At 24.7% G+C, this 22,623-nt stretch overlaps 1 protein-coding gene across 13 annotated transcripts in view; it reads right to left on the bottom strand.

Annotated features, from left to right (window-relative positions):
- The window catches only part of LOC129975714 (KICSTOR complex protein kaptin-like), a 35,406-nt gene that overhangs the window by 12,089 nt on the left and 694 nt on the right, over positions 1-22,623 (bottom strand). For 4 of the 13 annotated variants that reach the window (XM_056088883.1, XM_056088882.1, XM_056088881.1 and 1 more), the window contains exons 2-10: positions 13,179-13,389; positions 11,467-11,549; positions 9,464-9,541; positions 6,345-6,429; positions 6,098-6,152; positions 5,138-5,213; positions 4,855-4,928; positions 3,474-3,571; positions 236-340 (exon numbers count right to left, since the gene is read on the bottom strand). In XM_056088883.1, the coding sequence (XP_055944858.1) occupies positions 236-340; positions 3,474-3,571; positions 4,855-4,928; positions 5,138-5,213; positions 6,098-6,152; positions 6,345-6,429; positions 9,464-9,541; positions 11,467-11,549; positions 13,179-13,377 (853 nt within the window). In that variant the 5' untranslated portion in view covers positions 13,378-13,389. Of the gene's footprint in view, positions 1-235; positions 341-3,473; positions 3,572-4,854; positions 4,929-5,137; positions 5,214-6,097; positions 6,153-6,344; positions 6,430-9,463; positions 9,542-11,466; positions 11,550-13,178; positions 13,390-15,210; positions 15,474-15,629; positions 16,383-16,763; positions 16,984-17,321; positions 17,354-20,721; positions 20,840-21,209; positions 21,233-22,623 lie in introns of those variants that run through there. The other 9 variants (XM_056088877.1, XM_056088876.1, XM_056088875.1 and 6 more) reach the window with 8 other exon arrangements.

Here is a 22,623-nt window from a genome sequence, read left to right as displayed (position 1 = left end):
TTAACAATTCATTATATTATATAAAGTGTAGCAAAATGTGCATTGTGAAAAATATTTATATTGTTTTTCAAATTATAGTTATAAAATTGTTGACTTATTTTTGGAAATTTATAAGATATCTGGCAAAAAGTTAGTCTACATTTCTCAAATTAGTCTATAAATATACATAATCTGTAATTATAATATGAAATAAAACATAAAAAAGTTTGAAAATTGAAAAAATATAGAAACTCACTGAAAAAGCAATTTTGGATGCTTTCCAAAGTTGAATCTTGAAAGAGTCTCACTGTAGTAACTGGTCCATCATGCTGTATTTTCCATGAAGCTTGCAAGGTTGTCTCTGAAATACTCAACAATTTAAAAAAAGTCATTCAGACTTCACATTGCTCCTAGCATTTATTTATATGAAAAAAGTGAGAATGATATTAAAAAGGAATAAATATTAATTATTTTAAATATGTTTTCTTGAAATATATAAGTGGGATTTGTAAGAATTAATTAATAACTCGGCTACACATATTAGAAAAAAACCTAAGAAAGCTAAAGATGATACAGCATAAGTGAAAAATATCATAAAACAAAAATACATAGTTAGCCTTCATTTAACTTGAAATAAAATTCCAGGATACTGACATTCAATCATATTGCTATTCTTCAATCAAATGACAATTATTCAATTTTCATTTTGAGTATCAATCGATAACATTGTTAGATTTGCCTAAAGATTTCATGCATCTTCAACATGTAATTTTTTTACACATACTGTAAATACATGTTTTTCTATCACTATACTCTGAATTTTATTTTGTTTTTTTATAAAATTCAGTCACATTAAATATCACATTCAATTTCCTGTTTTCTTTCACCAATTAGATGTATCAAACTTTACAATATTGTTAGCAGATATATGAAAACATTACTTTCTTCAGAAAGTTACAATGAAGATATACAAATAAATAGTAATTAATGAAAAATATTTACTAAAAATATTCACCAAATAAAGCGCAGAACTTATTTTCAAAGATGATAGCCGAATCTAAATTATTACCTTACTTTCTGCAAGAATTTCATATGATATTTTTCAAGCAAATATAATGTTATTGCTGTACTATTTTTACTTTCTGATATTCTTTCTCCCAAATTAATATGATAATGTTCATACTATCTGTAAATACTACCTTCATTATTTGTAAATATTATCTGTACATTGTGTAAGGCAACATACACAATGAAAAAATTGCATAAAATGCTTTGCTGGCACAAAGCTACAAAATTTGGCAAATAATTATAAGATCATGGGTTCTCACTATGAAAGAATTTTTCAAAATTTTAATTAAAAATTAAACAAAATTTTAATATTTTTCTTCAACAGCTTTCGAACATTTTCTAAGATAGCTAATTTATTTCCATATAAATTATTTTCTCTAATTTTAATAGACTTTTCAAAATATTTTTAAGTATATTTTAAAATACTTTTTGTTGTTTTAGTTTATATTTATACACACTTTGATTTATTATTAAATTCGTTTTTGAGTGTATGTTATTGCTTCATTATTACAGTTATTATATGTTATATTATTATAGTTATGCTATGTTTCATTATGAAGAAATTTTCAAAATAAAATTAAGATGAAATGAAACCAAAAATATTTTAGTATCATGATATTTTGGAATAGAGATTCAAACCTTCTTTAATTTTTATTATACTCTAGAAAACTAAATTCTTTATATTGTCATCAATCAATCATTGTCTTGATTTCTATAAATTATAATTAACCATAATGGTCTATGAACAAAATTATTTCTATGTATGAGACAAAACCAGAAATAAAAACAATATTCAACAGCTGTAAATAAGATATTTTGTTTGATTAAGTGTTGATATAATATCCAGTTTTGCTATATCAGGTTCATGTTCACACTGATAACTTGATTGTATGTGATATTCAATTGCAACTAAAACTTTTGCTCCAGAAACAGGTAATAACCGATTCTTTTTCTGTCAGAATCTGGTACTCAGTTAATATTGATTTTCATATTCACATATTAGAATTGAATAGATACACAGTTTTGTAGTATCAGAAGTAGATTGATATTCAGGTCAGGAGATCATATTGGTCACTTAAGAGATTAGTGGTGGTCTTGCTTTTAGAAGTAATTGATGAAAGATTGAGAAGAGAGAAAAAGATTTGCCGATATAATTAGAGAAGGTGTCAATTTTCATTGTACATATACTGTTACATGGAGTAAAAGATAATTATGAGTACGGATGCAGAATATATAGTTAAAAAAAACTCATGCCTGTTCATGTACTGCTGAGACAGAAGAGCGAACTAGACAATATTTACCAAATACTTAGTATCAGATTAATATTATGTAGTAATATGTCATTGAAAATGAATGATGTAAAAGGTATTACCAATTAGAACAAATTCAGTTTAACAACTAATACAGAGTATCTGATACACTTAAGTTTGTATTAGTTTAGTAAGGTTTGATACTTTTGTGTACCTGATACAAAGTATCAAACTTACTAAACCTGATGCAAAGTATCAAACTTACTAAACCTGATTAGTATCACCCAATCCTGGTTTGATCATACTATATAAATGAACACACAGTTGAATAAAATCTAATGGATTATGACAGAGGTTTCTTAGTTTATGTGTTGCTATGATCCCAAAGAGGATCTAGTAGAAAAATTGAAAGTCTATAATATTCACAAGGTCACCAACAGTTAAATGTTGTAATTAAAATGTACCAAAACTTAATCAAATCCTTGTTAATAAGTTTTAAAAATATAGCTAATTTACAAAATAAATAAAAAAATTAAACAATAAAATCTTATAATTTTTGAATAAATAAAACTGTATTTTTTTTTTTTTTTTGCTATATTTCCGAGTATTTTAATTTAATATTTGTTTTCAACATTTGGGTTATTTATACCTTGGAAATAATTTATGACATCCTTTCCAAACAGTTTATTTAAAATTTAGTGCACATATTTTCCCTGATGTTATTCATTTCATATTTTGGAGCTGACCAATATTTACAAAATTTTTGTATTTATTCAGAAATATATAAGAAATAATATAGTTTTGGTTAGAAATAACATCAGTATTTGGCACAAACTATTGATCAAATCAAAGCAACAACACAGAAAAATTTAAAATCAGTAATTGTGCATTCTTTAAACACAACCATAACCAAATGTAAAATTTTATTTAATGCAAATTTAACTATTTCTTTGCAAATTTCTTGCCCAAATATTGATAATCTTAAATTCTCATATTTTTAATTTCCAATAAAATTCCTATTAATCGAAAAAAAAGTGCAACTTTCAAATTTAATATTTTAACATACATATAATTTAAATAAGGAATTATTGTTATGTGTATGTGTGAGGAAGGTTTCTATATCCCAAATAATTAAAATCAATTAAGTAATATTTATAAATGATTTTATAAAAATACCTGGTAATTTTACAGAAGAAACTATTACAAAGCCATGTTTACACCCAAGTGCAGTTATTCTATATTCAAAAGTAGTAAAAAAATCCATCCATATCACTCTAAAATGATGGAGTAAAAAAAAGAAAAGAAATAGTAATTTCTCATTAAAAATATAATTAATATAATACAGAGTTTATAAATAGTCTTGCTATTGAAGAAACATCTAATTAATGATAAATCTATAACAACAGATCAGAATTTTATTAGAATAATCAAATTTATTTAATTTATCAAAAAGTGCAAAAAATCAAAAAGATATTTTAAATATAATTTAATATATCAAATTTTATTGAGAAAATATACTCAAAAATGAAATGTACTTTCATTTCTGATTTCTTAAATAAATTTTCCTTCTACTTAAATTTGATAGGATGTACTTTGTGTATGCACTTAAAACAATTTCCAACTTGGATATATTTAATTAGGATATTAATATATCATTTTTAGAGTAAAAAAAAATGTGCATGCTAATATACTAAACTCCTCAAAACAAATTAAATCATAATACAAAAAAAAAAAAAAAAAAAAAAAACTGAAATGCAGCATTGCATTGGAAAAATTAATATTAATTCAAAATTAATATTATACAGAAAGTAAAATATAATTAAAAAAAACTAAATTGCATAAAAAATGTTTTTAAGCTACATTGAAAATCTTGAAATATTATAATTATTAAAATGCTTAAGTTAGTCATGCACTTGATATTGATTTTTATAACTTTTTGTTGTTCATTATTTTGTTCATTTTTTTTTGTTGTTGATATTATTCCCAATTTGATTGCATATTTTAAAAAGGAAATAAAAAAAAATAACTAAGCAAATTAAGTCTATTATGTTTTTGGCATAAATTAGCCAACAACAAAAGGCGTTCTTTAAGCTGGTTGATTCTGAAAGCAAGATCATGCATATTAAGTGCATATAATTCAAATGCAAATATTAATAAACAAATTATATCAAGATAAAAAACAACAACTAAATAATATATGCTGTTTCTAAATTTCCAGTCTTAAAGGAAATTAATAGCATATGCAAAAGATTGAATTAAAATTGCTATAAAACACATTTTGCAATAATATATTTTTTATATAAACAAATTTTGAACTCCTCCTTCGTTTGCAAATAAAAAATAAATCTTTTCAATTCCACATGAAAAAATAACCAAAATATAACCAAATAAATGCATAAAGAAAATGACTGTAATTAAAGCATAGTAAATATTCAAACATTGAGGTAGTGAATCAAGAAGCAGAATAATAAATAAATGTTTTTAAATAATACAAAAGTATTCTATAAAATTAAAATATTTTTTATATTTTAGGATGGATATATATACAGCAACTTACAAACTATCTAAAGAAGCAAATTCAGGAAAGCATGTAGTACTTAGATCCTCATAATATGTCTGCCTTGTTTTATCCTAAAAGGATTGTAAAAAATTAGGATAAAACAACTTATTCATTATTTTAGACAATTTAAATTAGAAAACAAGAATTTTAATATCTAATATATTACAAATGATGCAAATAATTTTATTGTAATAATACTTATTTTCAGAACAGTCAAAAATATTTATCAGAAAAAGTATCAAATATAAGAAGCAATACAAAGATTAAGATAAAAAAGTACTTCTCTGTAAAGATGGATTTTATTATCATTTCCACTTAACAGCCATACTACTTCCTTTACATCATCCACAATAATTCTATTTTGGGAAAATTAACACAATTTCAGATACAGTATTTTATTTTCTACTAAATACAAATTTGAAACATTTGATATTGTACAAATAACCACAAAATAATAATAAAACAGTTAGATTTTTAAATATATTTAGCATAAAATATTTTGTCAAAACATTTTTCTACAACTTTATAAAAACATGAATACAGAAATATGATTTTGAATATTTTAATAAGAATTAAGTGAATAAACTAAGCTGTAACATCAAAAACCAAAGTCATTGACGAAGAAAACACGAAAAAAAAATTTATTTTTACAAGAAGAAATCAGAATGTATTAAAAATTTAATTTAACTTTTCTTTTAAATCAAAATGTCTAAATTTTTTTTAATTTGCCATATTTCTTCTCAATTAAGACAGAGAAAAAAAAAAGGTTTTTTTTTTTTTTTTTTTTGAATGATTAGATCTTAAGAATAAATCACAGTTCCAGAAATGCCCTTATATTCCATAAATTCAGCATCATATCACAATAAAAGGATATTTTCAATTAGTAGCTTAAAAAAAAGATTTCTCATTGCCTAAAAAGATTTATTTCAAAATTATTCTTCTAATTAAAAAAGCATACTATTCTATTAACAACTATATAACATGCAGACATCCAAATTATTTGATAATGATTTAACAATCCATTAATTTTAAGTTTTAAAAAATTGGGTCTTAAAAACTATTTACTTGATAAGTTGTAAACAAAGCTGACTCAACTCTATTAATCGGATATTTCAAGTAAATTTATAAGCTTAACTGTAAAAGAATGTCAACTTCAAATTTCAGTGCTATCAAGAAATAAATCATTTTCTAAATACACAATCCAAAAATTGCTTTAAATTAATGTTAAAAAAATTCTTACTCAGTGTGTGTGAGATGCAAAGGTACAAATTCTAAGCAAATACTCAAACAACCCTCTATAAGTAAAGGAAAAAAAAAAAATATATTAGTTTATAAAACTTCAAAGATATTGCTATTACATCAAATCAAAATTAACATTATTCATTCCATTTAGCTTAATTTAATTATAAGTAAAAAAAATTCTAAACAGAAATGCTGAATAATGTATTTTTTCATTTCTAAATGAAAGAAAAGTAAATAGAACTTACGGGCAATATTATCTAAATCACATTCTTTGCTTGGCTCCCAATCAGAATAAATGTTAAAATATTTCTTCATACCAGAACTATCACCCTAATAAATAAATATAAAGATTTTTTATTATTTGTACTATTATCATAAAACTTTTAATATTTTCTAATAGCTATGCTAGGAAACTTTCCCATGAAATAAAAGAAAAAAACTAAAAGAATCTAGCAATTCTACATTCTAAAACAGTTTAAGATTTTTTTCTCATAATACTTGTTATATTTTCAAAAAATATTTGTTATTTACATAAAAATAAATTTAAATTATCGATTTGAAGATTTAGAAATTGTTTAGAGAAGAAATAATGAATTAAAATAATTCAAAAGCACAACATTTATGATTTACTTGAAATTTTAACCAAATTTTATATTCTTAAATATCTTCTTTGTTGAAATTTTTGTATTAATATTTTTTTGAATTCAAAGATTTCATAAAGTTAAGTGCATGCATTAGAAATGATTTTAGAAGTTTTAATAAACACACATAGCAAATTTTATTGGGTACAACTACTTTCAAGATTTATCTACTGAGGAGGGAGAAGAAAAGGTAATTAATGCATTTTATCTAGAAAATTAGCAGAATAATTCAATAAAAATGATTTATGTAATGCTTCATGATATGCTATAATTCCAAAATTATTGAATATTTTTATTTCAGATTTCTGATAGACAAGTAAATTCTCTTATAGTTTTCTTCAAAGTAAATATAATATGGCAAAGAAAATCTATTCTCACTAGCAGTCCTATTTTCTCAAGATCTGTAATTCCAAAAGAGGCATTCTAAGAATAAAAATTATGCAAAAGTTTTTATAAATATCCACCTTTACACATCGAAAACTTCATAAATAAAAAAAAAATTCATTTAGTTATAAGTAATGTATGTATACTTTTGAATGACAAAAACCAATAAATGCATAACGAAGACCTTGGAATTTTATTCATTCATAAGGAGAGATTTGGTGATTATGAGCTCATTTGGTAAATGCTGAAAATTACCATAAAATAAAAATCTGAAAGCTTCAATAATTTAGAATATCAATGCATAGTAAATTGCATAAGCATATACACAATTATTTTTAAAAAATTGTATTGCTATAAAATCTGATTTCTTAAAATAAATTTTGAAAAGATTTATTAAAAATTAATTTAGATGTTTTTCATTCATGAACTTTTCAAAAATAAATATATTAAATTTAACTTGCTTTTTTGATGGAGGAGAGGAAGATTTAAATTTTGAGAATGATGCATTCATATATTTCTATATATGTAATTAGCAAATCCTTTTGATGCAGGAAACAGCTTTTCAACTTAATCCTTCAAAAACTATTTTAAACCAGAAGTATATAAATTAAAGGAGATTGGAGGCGTGTAACAAAAAAATTAAAACATAAGTTGTCCAGCTTTTAAAAAAATCAACCCTAAAATTTGTATCAATTAAATCATGAGGAATTTTAACAAACATGTGTGTTTTTCTTGAATGAGAACAGATAATATTCTCTATTTTGATTTGCTCAATATCTATTTTAAGAATTACAAGCATGTTCTTTCTGGCATACTATCACAAAAAGGTTCAAAAGGTTACAAATATGATTCATTTTCATAAATATGAAATTCCCTAATTTGAGAAGAAAAAAAAAATTCTGGAATTCTTCTGTAGGAGTATTCTTATATGGATCACAATCATATCTCCTTTTTCCAATGGCAGCATTAAAAAAATTTCAGTTACAAATATGACTTCTACTTTCAATTATCTTCTAACTACTGACTGATTATTTCACACATGACTAACTACAACTCTAACTTTTGGCTTTTTATAGTTTCTGTAATAGGACAGCCGAATATTGCAGAAAGGTAATTTGCATCCTAATAGAGCAATTAATAAGATTTCTGCTGTTTTGAAAATCTCTGAATTGTCACCAAATGCCAGTTTTGTAGCCAAGGTCAAGGATAACTGACACAGCATCCATTTAGGACCCATGAGTAATCTGTAAAACTATCTTCCTCATAGGAAACTTACTGTTCTGAGAAGCAATATTACAAATTTGTAACAATATTGTTAGAATGAGAAAGCAAATAAGTCTCAAATTTAATTAGTAAGCATATACTTAATCAATTTTTGCTGTTAGAAATAAGCTTTTTCCTATAATCAACATTTTTAATAAATCCCTTAATACACTAGTGTAGCAAAGAAACTTTTCATATCCAAAATCATTAATGAACAGAAGGCGTAGTTCACGAATAAGATGTATAGCGAAGAGAGAAAAACTACCTACAAAAAATATATTTTCATTACTTATAAAAAATATTAACAAAAATGACTACAGAAGCTTGAATACTTTCCAAACAGATATTATTACAAAGATAGATGGGCAGGGGAGATGTATTTAAACTTGCAGATTGAATTGAACCTTATTTCTGGAGAATAAGACAGATCGAATATGCATTTTTACACTTTATTAAATTAAACTGAAATGCTTTCAAACTACAAATACAACAATACGAATTACTTTTATAAGAAAGAAGGCTAGACTTTTTGTCATCTCAAGAACTGCAAGAAAGTGTACAAATGAAGAACCTAATGCAGAAATTTTGCAAGTCTAGAACAATCTGAAACCATTTGTTAGGCATATATATAGAGGAAAAAAAATGGGCAAACATATAACCAGTTTTTGGACATATACAAATAAATACAACCCAACTTATTTCTAAAGTAATGTTTCACAAAAAAAAAAAAAAAAAAAAGATTACTAGAACAAATATCAGCTATGTTTGAATATCAATATTTATGTTTTTTATTTAAACTAAACTAATTTTGATAATTTGTTTATTCTAATTAAGCCTTTTTCTTTTAAGAACAGCATCATTGCATCTTTTAAATAAATACTGCTTCACTACAAATTAACAGACAGATAAATATTTTCCTATCTACATACAAATGTTTGCTGATATTGCATGATTAGAGGAGCATGCAAGTATAATGATGAAAATTAAAAACTTTGGGGAATCTAAGGAAGTGATGGTGCATGACATCTGAATTGTCTGGAATTCAGTGAACACCACAGACAAAGACATCAATGTACCTCAGAACGTCTCCTGTAATCCCTTTCTTGTAAACCTTGTTCCTGGAAAACTAAGTCTTCTTGTTCTTGTATTGGATACTAAAAAAAGATACATTGAATACCAACACTCAAAATAAAGTAAAAACTGATCCTGAACAGATAATGAATCCCTATTATGTTGTTGAGGTGATGACTAATAGGCATTCAAATTGCAGCATGTTTTTATTTGGCACTAATTTTTAAATAGAAGTCTATTTCTACAGTTTTGAAGCAGCAAGTTATAATATGCTATCTTTGTAGAAGAACTATATTTTAAGTGCAATGAATTGCTATTATTCTCTTGTTTGAAATATCAGTAAATAATGGAGTCAATATCAGATGAAAAACATAATTCAGCAGCATAATTTTCAACATTTTCAGCAGAAAAACATAATTCCATCTATCATCTTACACTGAATTTAAATTTTAAGTTACTTCTGGACACTTAACATTTATTGCACTAGCCTGAATTAACATGTCTGCTGTTTCCATTTAATACCTTTTGCAGAAATATTATATAATATATAAAAGAAAAACACAGTTCAAGAATTTCTTTTTACATCGTAAAGATATCAAAGAATCTTTAATGTTAAATTTATAAGTCCTAATTTCATATTGGGAACAATGTAAACATAAAAATTGTATCCGTCATAGCAATAGCTAAAAGGTGATCTTGGAAAATATGCATAGTTAAAATTCAAATAAAAAAGTTATTTATATGTATTCAGTAATTTAAATATACATCTGAGATAAGTTCACAAGCAAACTCATCAAAGGATAAAGTATCAAGGCTGAAAATTTTCCTTTAATTTGCATTTTTATATTTATGAAAAGTAATCGATACAACTTCCCTGCCTAGATCTCAAAAACTTCTAAAAAGTATCATCTCAATTATTTGGAAAATGTTTTAATTAGTTTATGTGAAAACACCTGTACCTTCTCTGTTTATTCAGTGTTCATCAATATCTGAATATGGTAAACAGAAAATTAGACCAACATTTATCAGTAAAAATAATTAAAATATTAATATTAGAAATAAATTGATTAAAATAAAATTGGATAAGTTGAAGAGAATCTTAGTAGTTCATGATATGGAAGAGTTTTGAATTCTAAATCTGAATTTAAGTCTAAAGCAATGGCATTTAAATATATTAAGGATAAGTTAAAAAATTTAATCTTGCTGTGTCCAGCTGTAGGAATAGACCAGGGCTGCAACTGATAATATTTGCATTAATTTTCAGTCCATAAAAAGATTGAGAATTCTCTAATTCTGTTACCAGTCTGATGGATTAAAGTCTCTCAAAATTATTCCAGTTTCAATCTTAATCAGCTATAATGAGCTACACGTGTGAAATTTTCTGGATTTTTTTAAAGATAATTAATCAAAATAATTAATTCGGTTCCTATAGTAAAAGGCACATGCAATGTAATTCCATTAAAGTTCTGTATTCCCCAATAAATAATAAAAATATTATTTTTCTGTTAGTAACTATACCATATAACTAAATTTAATAATTCTACCAAATTTCATGTTAGTGCTTTAGGTGCTCATCTAACTTAGTTTCAATAAATTAATTGATTAATAAATAAATAAATTAATTAATCTTTCCTTAAACTTAGAAATCATATAAATAGTAATAATCATATGAATAGTAATATAAAATTCTTCATTTGTATAGTAAAAAAAAGAGTTACATGGAATATTTGAATATCGTAACATAATGTTTTTAAAATTTGTAACAATTTCATATTTTTCTTGGGAACAATGAAATTTGTTCTTGCAGTATTATTATTTAATTATTTCAAATGAAGTGCAGGTGTAACTTTATCTTTTATTTAATAATCTTAGATCTCAATAGTTTTTATTTTTTTAATTTCCTTATATTTAATGCAGTTTTGCATTAAATATAAGGAAACACTGCATAGTTTATAAAACTAACTGTAAAATGAATATAAATGACAGAATAAATAGTTTGGTAACTTACTTTAACAAATGTAATTCCTACAACAAAATCATGTATATGGCAAGCTTGATTAAAAGCATCCATGGATATGATTTCTGCATTTCCTGCAAATGAAAAACAAATAAATACAGATAAAATATACAATGAGTAACAGAATGAAATTATCCAATAAAAAAGGACTATTGAAATAATTTTTCTTTTGTTAAAGTTGAATGAAGCTGACAAAGAAGAAATAAAGGACCACTCTTATAGTTCTTTGCCTAATTCTCACAAGAAATATAGAATTCCATAAAATATATAAAAACAAATATTTATTTATTTTTTTAATTTTTTTTTGTATAAGGATCTATGATGAAAAAAATATATTTTTTAAAAAGCAATTAAATAATTATTTAATTTAATAAATATACTACCTTTAATTATTTTTTTGTTTGAAATTAAAAAAAAAAAGAATTGAATTCAGTCAGTAGTAAGTCTTATATGTCTTCGTATTGAAAATGAAAAATTCAATTGTAATCAGAATAGATTGATTTTATTAAAACAGTGTCAATGATTTTATAGAAAAATTATGCATTTGATGGCTGCTTAGTTAAAATGTCATTTCAGGATGAAAATTTTAAAGAAATACAAAAGATTGTATTATTTAATGCAGCTATCGAAAAATATATGTTTTTACACCATAATTTCATCAAATGCCAGCCTTTCTAGATATGCACATAAAATGAAATTATTACCTGGAATATAGGTAAACTGAATTAAATCTATACAATTAAATGTAAAACATATATGAGCTTACTGTAATTTTTGTGGTAACAAATCATTACTTGAATAAAATTTTCTCGGAACTTCTTTAATACTTAAAATTGCAGCTATCAAAAAGGATATTGTTTATGTTTTCACATCAGAATTTTCATCAAATGCTAGCCTTTCTATATATGCATATAAATTGAAATTAATACCTGGAATATAGGTAAACTGAATTAAATACAATACAATTAAATCTAAAACATATAAAAGCTTAATATAATCTTTTATGGTAATAAGTGCTGGTTGTCAATTGATTGGATAGTATTTATTACTAAACACAGATGCCATTTTTGCTTTGATGCAAAGAATAGCCAAATAAAAAAGCTAAGATAAAGCATAGTAACTTATTACACTAATACGTGAAAAATTTCACATTTTACGGTGTATTTTTACTGACTTCAGACCAAATTTAAAAATTTAAATAAATGTTAAATCAAAAGAAAAAAAATTTGATAAATAATACGAACAATATGTAACATTTAATTTTTTTATACATCAGATTTTATTCTTGTATGGGTTTTGAAAACATCATAGACTTTTAAATCAACTAATTTACAACTAGTTTACATTATTAAATTTTACATTAAATTTCATTTCAACTAATTTACATTCACATAGTAATATTTTTTTTAAAGTTTTAATAAAGCAAATGTCAAAAAATGAAAGAGAATTTTTCAAAATTATAAGGCAGAATAATGATTTACAATTGTATTATCAGTATAATAATCTAATTTCATATTATAGCAATAAGATCAATAAGAATGAGCAACATCTGAATTAAATCATTAATTGAATCAAAATTTCTCAGAACTTCTATAATGCTTAAAATTGCAGCTATCTTAAAAAATATTGTTTATGTTTTTTTACATCAGAATGTTCATCAAATACTAGCTTTTCTAGAAATGGACATAAAATGTAATTATTACCTGGAATATAAGTAAATTGAACCTCACGAGTGGAAAAAATGACATTTTGTTGATTTTTAGAACATTCTATGCAGTATATTGTCCGTTTAGAAGAAGCCACTAAAACTTTATGTGAACTTTCACCCGTATACAAAGATGTCAGGCCATAAATATTACTTTGTGAAGATATGCCACAAAAATGTGCTTCCACAGTATTCATGATGAAATTTCCCTATGAATCAAAAACAAATTTTATCAATAAATATTTAACAGATTAACAGAAACTCTTTGATCATATTAAATTACTTAGATATACTCATATACACATTTATACTTGGTAAAATAAATGAATTTAAAACTAAGCTCTCAGAGACAAAGTACTTTAACTTTCCAAATGGTTTGCAGTTGTTTCCAATGCACTAAGTTTATCATGTACAGTACATTCATATATTTTTTAAGATGGTTAATTTTCCAAATTGATAAAGAACCCAAGCCACATGCTTATGACCTGTACTTGAATAAGAAAACCAAGCATTATATGCATACAGGAAAAAAAAATCAAAATTTTGTTTCAAAATATAAAATGAATACAAAACAAAATATCATTGTATGCAATATCTTTAAAGAAATTTTTAAAAAATCTCAATTGATTTATTTTTTAAAACACTTTTTTCTGTAGAAAAATGAAATAAATATAACAAAATTTATAATTTTACAGTTTTATTTGCCAACTTAACATTATGTTTCAAATTTATAATCAATACACGTAAACTACAAGATAAATTCAAATAAAGACTAAAAAAAAAGAATTAAAAAAAAATAAATCTTGTCTCTCAAATATAGTCTTGATCAAAATTAATATCTTAAATGCAAGAGATCTGAATAGACTATTTATGTAAACCATAGTGATACAGAGGTTTACTTATTTTACATTATTCTTATTATCTAGAATTTACAATCATTCAAAGGTAAAAAAGAATTGAAAAGTAAATGAAGTTAGAGGAATAGTAGATCACAGATAATTTCTTAAATTTAAAAAAAGCCAGAATTCCATATTATAATAGTCAAATACCACACTTTTGAAAGTACTAAGCATGGATATTCCTCTCTCTCTCTCTTTTTCAATCTAAACAGGATGCTTTTTTTTCTAACATGTAAGTTAGAAACATATTAAAAAATTATAAGCATTTATATAAAATCTTAATTACAAATAACACTATTCATTTATTAGAAGTCAATGGTAGTGTCTATGGAGGAGGGCCAAAAAATATTTTGTGTGGTTAAATTTTCTTTGAGAAGAAATTTTTTGTAATTTTCTCCCTATTGACAACTCTTTTTTATTTCCACTACAGACATTAAAAAATTTACTGTGCATACATGGATAGCTGAGTCCCAGATACTGTTAAGCATAAATGCTTTGGTACTACAGTCACCAACATTTTTGTGGACAGAAGATATCTCTGTTTTTGTAAAATGTGATGCAGCAAATCACAAAATTTAAAAACCAATCAAGAGAATATGCATTGTATCTTTTCAAGGAAACAAGAATAATTTAAATTGAATTACAACTGCACATGAATATTGAATTTACAATTGCAACAATACACTAAGACTGCTAATACACAAAATGAATATATTAATAATAACTGCATGCACTCTACCAGTGTATGCAAAAGCAATAAATTTTGAATTGTTAAAGATTATATGTGTGCTACCTTGGTTCAGAATAGGTTTCAAAGTATCATGATTTTTGGAAAGCAGGCAATAAAATTAGATTTGCATCATATAGTAGAAAAGTTTAATAAAACATATTAAAGAACACGAATTCATTTGTTTCTGATCTCATTAGGGCTACTATCTCCAATGAGTTGATTTATCATATTATCCAAAAAAACATGACATGTTTGCCCGTTTTTGGTTATATCTTTATTATAATATCATATTACATTTTAAATGTTCTTTTATTAATATGAAATGCATCATTGTAAAACTCAGAGTAGATGCAAAACTGCATTATCTAGTTGTAAATATTTAAATTAAATGTTTTTCTCACATTTAAATACACAGCAAATGCTCTAATCTTGTCTACTCCTTGTGTTGAATGTAGTAAAAAAAAGGTTTTAAAAAGTTGCTGAAATATGAAATTAATACAAGTTATCATAAACAAATTCAAAGATTTATAACTGAATTATTTTGACTGTCAGGTCCTATTTTGGTATTTTGCTTGAGCCCACATTAAATTTAAAACAACTCTAATAAAAAATTATACAATTTAAGGTTAACTTTTTCTATGGTGAATTATTTCTTGTGAAATATCTACAATAAGAATTATAAGCTATATAGAAAAACTATTCATCTACAGGCTTTGACAATTTTTTTTTAATACTCATTCATATAATGGGCTATTCAACAAGATGATAAATATCTGGTGAAAATTTTATTATCATTACCTAGTTCATAACCATTACATACCATCAATGGAGTGGCAAGTTATGCTACTCCATTGGGGCAGGCCAAACCATCTCCCTTGTCGGACATATCATGACACCCAATTGTGCAAATTCTATGCCATTCCTGTTAATACTGAAATGAATTTGTATGCAATAATGTGATTGTGTGAATGTAATGGAGCAGTATGCAGCCTTGAATTTGTTGTCCGAAACTTGATGAATATAGTGAACATAGGAATGAATATGGTGAAAATGCAGCATACATATGATGAAATTGTCCTTCACAAATAATAGATTTTTAGTCATTCAAATAATATAAAATTTGCAATGTTTAAGTTTGAAAGGTGAAAAAACATTAAATAAAATTTGCAATACATGAAATTATAATAAATAAAGGCATTCTACAGGTTATTTAAGAGGATCCCAAAAGCATGTAATGAATTTACAAATAAGATGATTATTTCAAATAGTAGTATTTTATATTATCTTGCCTAACTGTCTAAATAAGACATATCTACCATACAGTGCCAGAACTGTCAATGCCAGAACAAAAGTAGGTCTGGTTAGAGAAGTGTCACAAGTTTCAGAGTGTGAAGGGAAAGTATGGTGAACTCTACCTGAAATCTCTTACGAGAGATTTCATATGATTACCTGAGATAATTTCACCATATGATCCAAAAAAGTAAATACAATTCTTAAATCACTAAGTTTTCCAATTCCCAAAGTCAAATTTGTTTAATCTACACAAAAGACAATAATAATAATTTTAAGACTTCAATGGTAAACCTTACGAAGAATCACTCGCACATATAATAGTTACTAGCTAGTTTTACAGAAATATTAAGATGAATATAAGTACACATAATTAAATATATATATATATATGTATTCAGCTATATCCATTTGATTTGTGCTACTTCATAATAATGTTTCTAACACAGTTACCCAATGTTTAATTAGACCAAATATTCACCCATCTTACATACAATTCAGATAGAGCTCTGAAAGGATTTTTTTTTTTTTTTTTTCTCCCTGATTCAAAATTGGAAATTCTGGAATTGCATTGACAGAAATTTTACTCTTCAGCAGCTATTTTGAAAAATACAGAGACAGTTAGATAATTTTAAAAAAGATAGGGTTCTTGTCTAGTATATACCAATTTAAGGACAAAATCCAGATGTGTACAACAAAAAAGAAGACTGCTTTTAAAAAACATGTTGAGTTGAATTCCATACAATGAATTATTATATGTCAATGCAACCATACCATGATCTTAAATTTTGATGAAGGCACATATTATTCAATATTTCTTTTATTGATTTAAGTTTATAAACAAATTTTCTTCTCAGTCTCAAATAGTTTAGATTTTTTTAGTTGTTAAATTTCATTAAAACTTCTTCTATTGATCGGGCTTAAGAAATACAATTTGTTCATTTATCAAAATTAAATTATTTCTCACATTTACCAACTAATATTGATATAAATTTATTTTAGTACACTTTAATATATAAGAAATCCTGTAAAAAAATTAAACTAACAAATATCTACACATGATCAAGGAAATATTTTGAAATGTTATTTTGAAAATAAAACATAATGTTTTAAACTAATAGATTAAAAGGGGGGGAATAATTAAAAATAATTATTATTGTTTTAAAAGATATAATTTACTATATAAATCAATAAAATGAATGATTTTTTTTTTCAATCTTACATTATTTTTCAGGGTTGCCACTCAAATCTGGGGAAAAAAATTCCATATGCATATATTCAAGATATGAGAAAATGTGTGAATAGCACTCATGTGCTTGTTATAATGGAATATGATTTCAAGTTACAATTAATATTATTAAAAAAATCATATTAAAAGAAAGTTTATATTTGCATTAAAAAAAGATAATTTCCTTTTATTTTTTTTTATCTAGAATTTAGTAAGACAAAATTTATATATAAAGGGGGTAGTGAATATATTACTTTTCACACTGTTTAATTGTAAGTCACTCAAAGTTGGATGAAATAAAACACAAAACATTTTTGTTATCATGATATAAATCATTTAATGATTACTTAACAAAAAAAAGTATTACAAATGAAGGTCACTTTTTTTTTTCATTTATTTTTACCCATTCATGCATTTGTGCACTAGCTTTTACAATTTTTGCAGATTTTTCAGCCACCAGTTTCATGGTGCTAATCCTTAACAAATAAAGTACATTTTTGCATGGCCTAACATACACTTTTTGGCTATTTCACTTTCAGTGAATATATGTGAAAATATTACCGACATATCATTGAATGCGTTAAAAGATGAATGTGATACAAAAAGTTTTAATGCCCATAAAAATTCATCCTTAAATCATTGTTCTTGAACTAAAAAATTCGAAATCGGTATATTAAATTTGACATTTAAGGATTTTACATGTAATTTTTTTTTTTTTTTTTGTATTTATTTTAAATACTATGTCCAAACTCAATGACAACTATTTTGAACTGGAAGGCCGTCTTATATGTTTTCCTCTTTCGGCATGGCTAGTAAATGTCTGTTTTTCATTTTATTTAGATTCATCTTTTTACAAAGCGAGTAGTACGTAACAAATGAATTCTGCGGTACTTCCCGAACCCATTCAGCAAAATAAGGATTTTTTTTTTAATCTGCCCAATTAGTATTAAAAACGGATTTTGAGCACCACATTGTTTTAAAAAATTCTCTAATCTACTCTGAATAAGCTCACAGTTTCTTAAATAAAAAATTCTCAAGCTTACAGTTCTCAAATAAATTCAATAAACACTACACAATCGAGCTGCTCCCACAGATTGAATGTTCCCACCAGAGAAATATATTCTATTTTTTCACGCAGTTACTGATGTCTCGTGCATGCTTATTAGCTGCAATTTGGGAATCTCATGGAAAAAGAACTGTCTATACAGAAAAAAGGGAAAGTAGAAAAGGGGCGAGTTTCCGCATTACACAATCGCGAGTGATATTGTTTCGTTTTCGGAAGCTACAACTATGATCTTTTATTCTTGCAATCTTTAGAGATCGGCATTTTTAACTAAAAAAAATAACTAAGATGCTTAAAATTCCCTGTCTTTTTTTGGTTTTTATGAAAATTTTCAAATTACCGGGAATTTCCCCGGTTTTTTTAGACGATTTTTAAATTCCTTGTATTTTTTCGTTTCTTCTGATGGCATGGGAAACCTTGTTTTTACTTGGAGCCTTACATGGGAACCTTGTTTTTACAAAATACTTTTGTAGCCTAACTTTTCGGGAGCACAAAAGTTTTGTAAAAAAAAAGAAATAGATAAAATTTGGTACTACATGATTAAAATTATTATTTCAATCACGTAAGGCCATAATTATATTATTAATATATATGAAGACACTGCATGATTATTTATTATAAAACCTATAAAGAAAAATACATAAATGTTATAAAATAACTTATTCAAAATTATATCTGAATTGAGAATTAGAAATAGGATAACTGGTTTCTTTCTTTCTCGACTAAGCTTCATAGAAAATGACATTACAATTTAATTTAGTTTAAAAACTAATTCTTAACTCCACCCATATGATTAATAAACTACTACTTCAATAATCAGATTATTCAAACTATAAGATCAAGCAGTTCTCTTTTGAGCAGACACAAATAAAAGTAGAGGTCTTGTTTGTGAAGTATAAATAACTCAACCTTTTCAGTACCCATAATTTGGCATCCAAGAGAAAAACCATCACTATTTCCAATGTAGCATGCAATATAAATAACTATACATCATAGGTTTTTTTATTTTATTTCATAAAAGTTTTTACTGAGCTGCTGAATTTCGTTGTATTATAACAGTTTGGTTAATACCTATAGAAAAGCCAGACAAACTATAAAAAAACCATCTGTAACTGATTTTTTTTTTTAAGATTTAGAATAAAATCAAACTATGAGATATTTATTTTCATAATTAAAATGCATTTTTGAAAAGTATAATTTTTTTCAAAAAAAACATATAGTGACCCTTTTAAAAATTAAAAAACTTCATTTAAAAAATTGCATTGTAATTGCAGAACAAACAGAAACAATTTTATCAAAGAGCTTCAAATTGAAATCAAGAGAAAAACTTTGTATATCTTGTTGGAAAATGCTTACTCCTAATAAACAATTACAAAAAAAAAAAAAAAAAAAAGGACAATTGATGCATTAAATTCTTCATTCCATAAACTGGTTATTCTATAATGAACTCGCATAAATTTGGTGAATATAGCAGGTCATAATACGGTAAAGAAAAAATATAAAAAAAGCATGAAAATGTTAAAAAAATGATCAAACTGTTCATGAAGTTGACTCGATGTAGGGAAAAAAAGAATGATAACAAGCTTTAGGTATAATTTGAACAAGCTTGTAGGTATAATTAAAAATAAATTAAGAGGTACAACAATATTAATACGATTCAAAAAGTTAAAAACAAGAGATACTTTCAATATATCTGATTTGCAAGATTCAAAAAGTGTACCAATTCTTTTTCTTTTCTTTTTTTAACAGAACCCTTCATAGATGCAAAATGATAAAAAAGAAAAAGGAAGAAAGAATATAACAATATTTTGATTTTATGTAATCTTAACGAGTTATACTCAAATTTAATTTCAAATATCTTGAGAATATGTCTTTCAAAATTTTATTCTTTCATGTTTATGCTCTATTTTAGCTAGTGGCAGTGACACTCTGTATTCATGTGCATAAGAAAGAAAAAAAATATTCTGTAAATTCCTAGTGCATATTGTAAAAAGATTACAAAGAATTTATAAAGGTGTAAGAATAGAATGTAAGTTGAGGTATTGTGTAAGTGCCCATCAAGAGATACCTTTTCCAGTTTTTAGAGTCAAAATTTGAGGACTATGATGCTGAAAATTCTATTGAGTATAATCAATGAACTTTGATCGAACTGAAATGATACAATGCCAACTCAATAAATGAATTTATAAATAAATTAGTATAAAAAGTGAACATGTTAATACCATATTCTTATATTTCAAAAATCAGAAGTTTTATTATTAGTATTTTAATTTAAAAGGAATGACTTCTTCAAATACTATTATTATGGATTTTAGTGAAAAATATTCTGACACAATACAAGAGGCTACTACTGTATGTCAAATTCATACACTATTCATTCTGGCATAATTTATTACAAGGATGCAGCAATGAAAAACTGAATTTATTTCTTTGCATTATAGCCAGTGATCTGAAATATGAGACAAGTATAGTATGAGATATAAAAAACTGTAATTGATGTTTTGAAAGAGAAAAAATGCATGTAACAAACATTCATGATTTTCAGTGATGAATGTGAAGAAAATATAAAAATAAATACAACTTCATAAATTTGTATGCGCATGAAAAGAATTTAAAACTCATAACTTAGTGTTCATTTTTTTTGCAAATGGTCATTAAAAAAAAAAAAAAGTATATGACACACACACACAAAAAAAATATATTCTCAAATGTTTAGCTAAGAAAAATTTTTTAGCAACACTTGGATAGACAAATTATAACAGAAGAAAAAAAACCTATTAAATTTTTCAGAATAAACATTACAAATGTCAACTTCCAACCTATTTTTAAAGAAGAAGTTGATTCCATTCTCCCAACATTTAAAAATTGCATCAAATATGTTCGAGCCTGTACAAAAACCACATCATTTCATAAGTTTCAGGCAATAGATGATTTTGAAATAAATAAGATTGCAAGAATCAGTAGTGAAAAAAAATTTACTCTCACTTTCAATTTATGAAACAAAGATCTAGTGTTATTTATGAAAAAAGAAGGTATTTTGGTATGTTGAGTGAGGTAAATGATGATGTAACTGTAAAATTTTTATTTCCTCATGTACTATCACTATAATTTTTCAGCTGAGGAGAAAAAAATGTATGCATAGTACCAATCTCTTATGCCAAGCAATTATAAAATCACCCTTCAAAAAAAAAAAATAAAAAATAAAAAAAAAGGAAAAATAATTAATTTTTTAATGGGATGCATGTCCAGTTAAGTTTTGAAAATACCTGCAAAAATGAAAGAATAATGGTACCTAGAAATTGAATATTTTAATAATAAACATTTTTAATAATAAACTTTATAATAATGTAGTTTCTATTCCAACAAACACTACCAATGCATGTCAAGTTTTAGGATTAAAATATTTATTTTATGTATATATAAAATAAATAATTTAATAATATATACATTAAAAATATATTTAATAAAGTCAAGTTTTCAATCCTGATTGCAGTACTCATTTTTCATCAATTTTAAATAAAATTATTTTATTTAAATATAAAGGAATTGGAATTAAACCCACTGAAATAAATAATGGAAATTTAAAAATTCTTTTCTATAAAGTAAAAAATTTGCTAAAAAACATTTCATTTTTTCTAAGTAATAATATTTTTTAAATTAAATTAAAAAATTTTTTTTCTTTTCTTTTAGGTGAACTTTTAGCATAGAGCTCTGTATTTTAAAGATATACATAAATAACATTTTAGAATTTTTCTAACATATGCACATTCTTGCTTACTTTTTTTTTTTTTTTCTGAATTCCTTACATAGTGGAATATATTCATAAAAATTTTTATTAACCATGCAGGATAAACAAATGAAAAAACTTATTTCCAATCAAAATTTAAAATGATCTCTCCATTCTATTAGTAGAAACTGTAAAATTCTTGTAACTTTTAACAGACTGTAAAATGAAATCATTTGAGATTTATTTTTTAAAAAATACTCTGCTACTCATGTCTATGCAAGGAATAAATCTGCTTTAAAATATAAGATTATGGGTGTCAAATTAGCTTTTTGAGAATTGATTTGATAAGGATTTACAAATGACAGAAACTTAAATGCTCTGTGATATATAAAATTCTTTCTAAAAAAGATTCTTTGAAAAAATTTTGGTAAGAAAACCTTATTCCATGAAAAAAAAAAAAATCATATCATGAGTATATTAAAATAACTTTCCCATTTACACATCTA

Source organism: Argiope bruennichi, chromosome 7 (genome assembly GCF_947563725.1).
Source record: "Argiope bruennichi chromosome 7, qqArgBrue1.1, whole genome shotgun sequence".
Classification (NCBI taxonomy): domain Eukaryota; kingdom Metazoa; phylum Arthropoda; class Arachnida; order Araneae; family Araneidae; genus Argiope; species Argiope bruennichi.
Note: the sequence above shows the minus strand (reverse complement) of the source record. Positions and strands in the feature narration are given on the sequence as shown.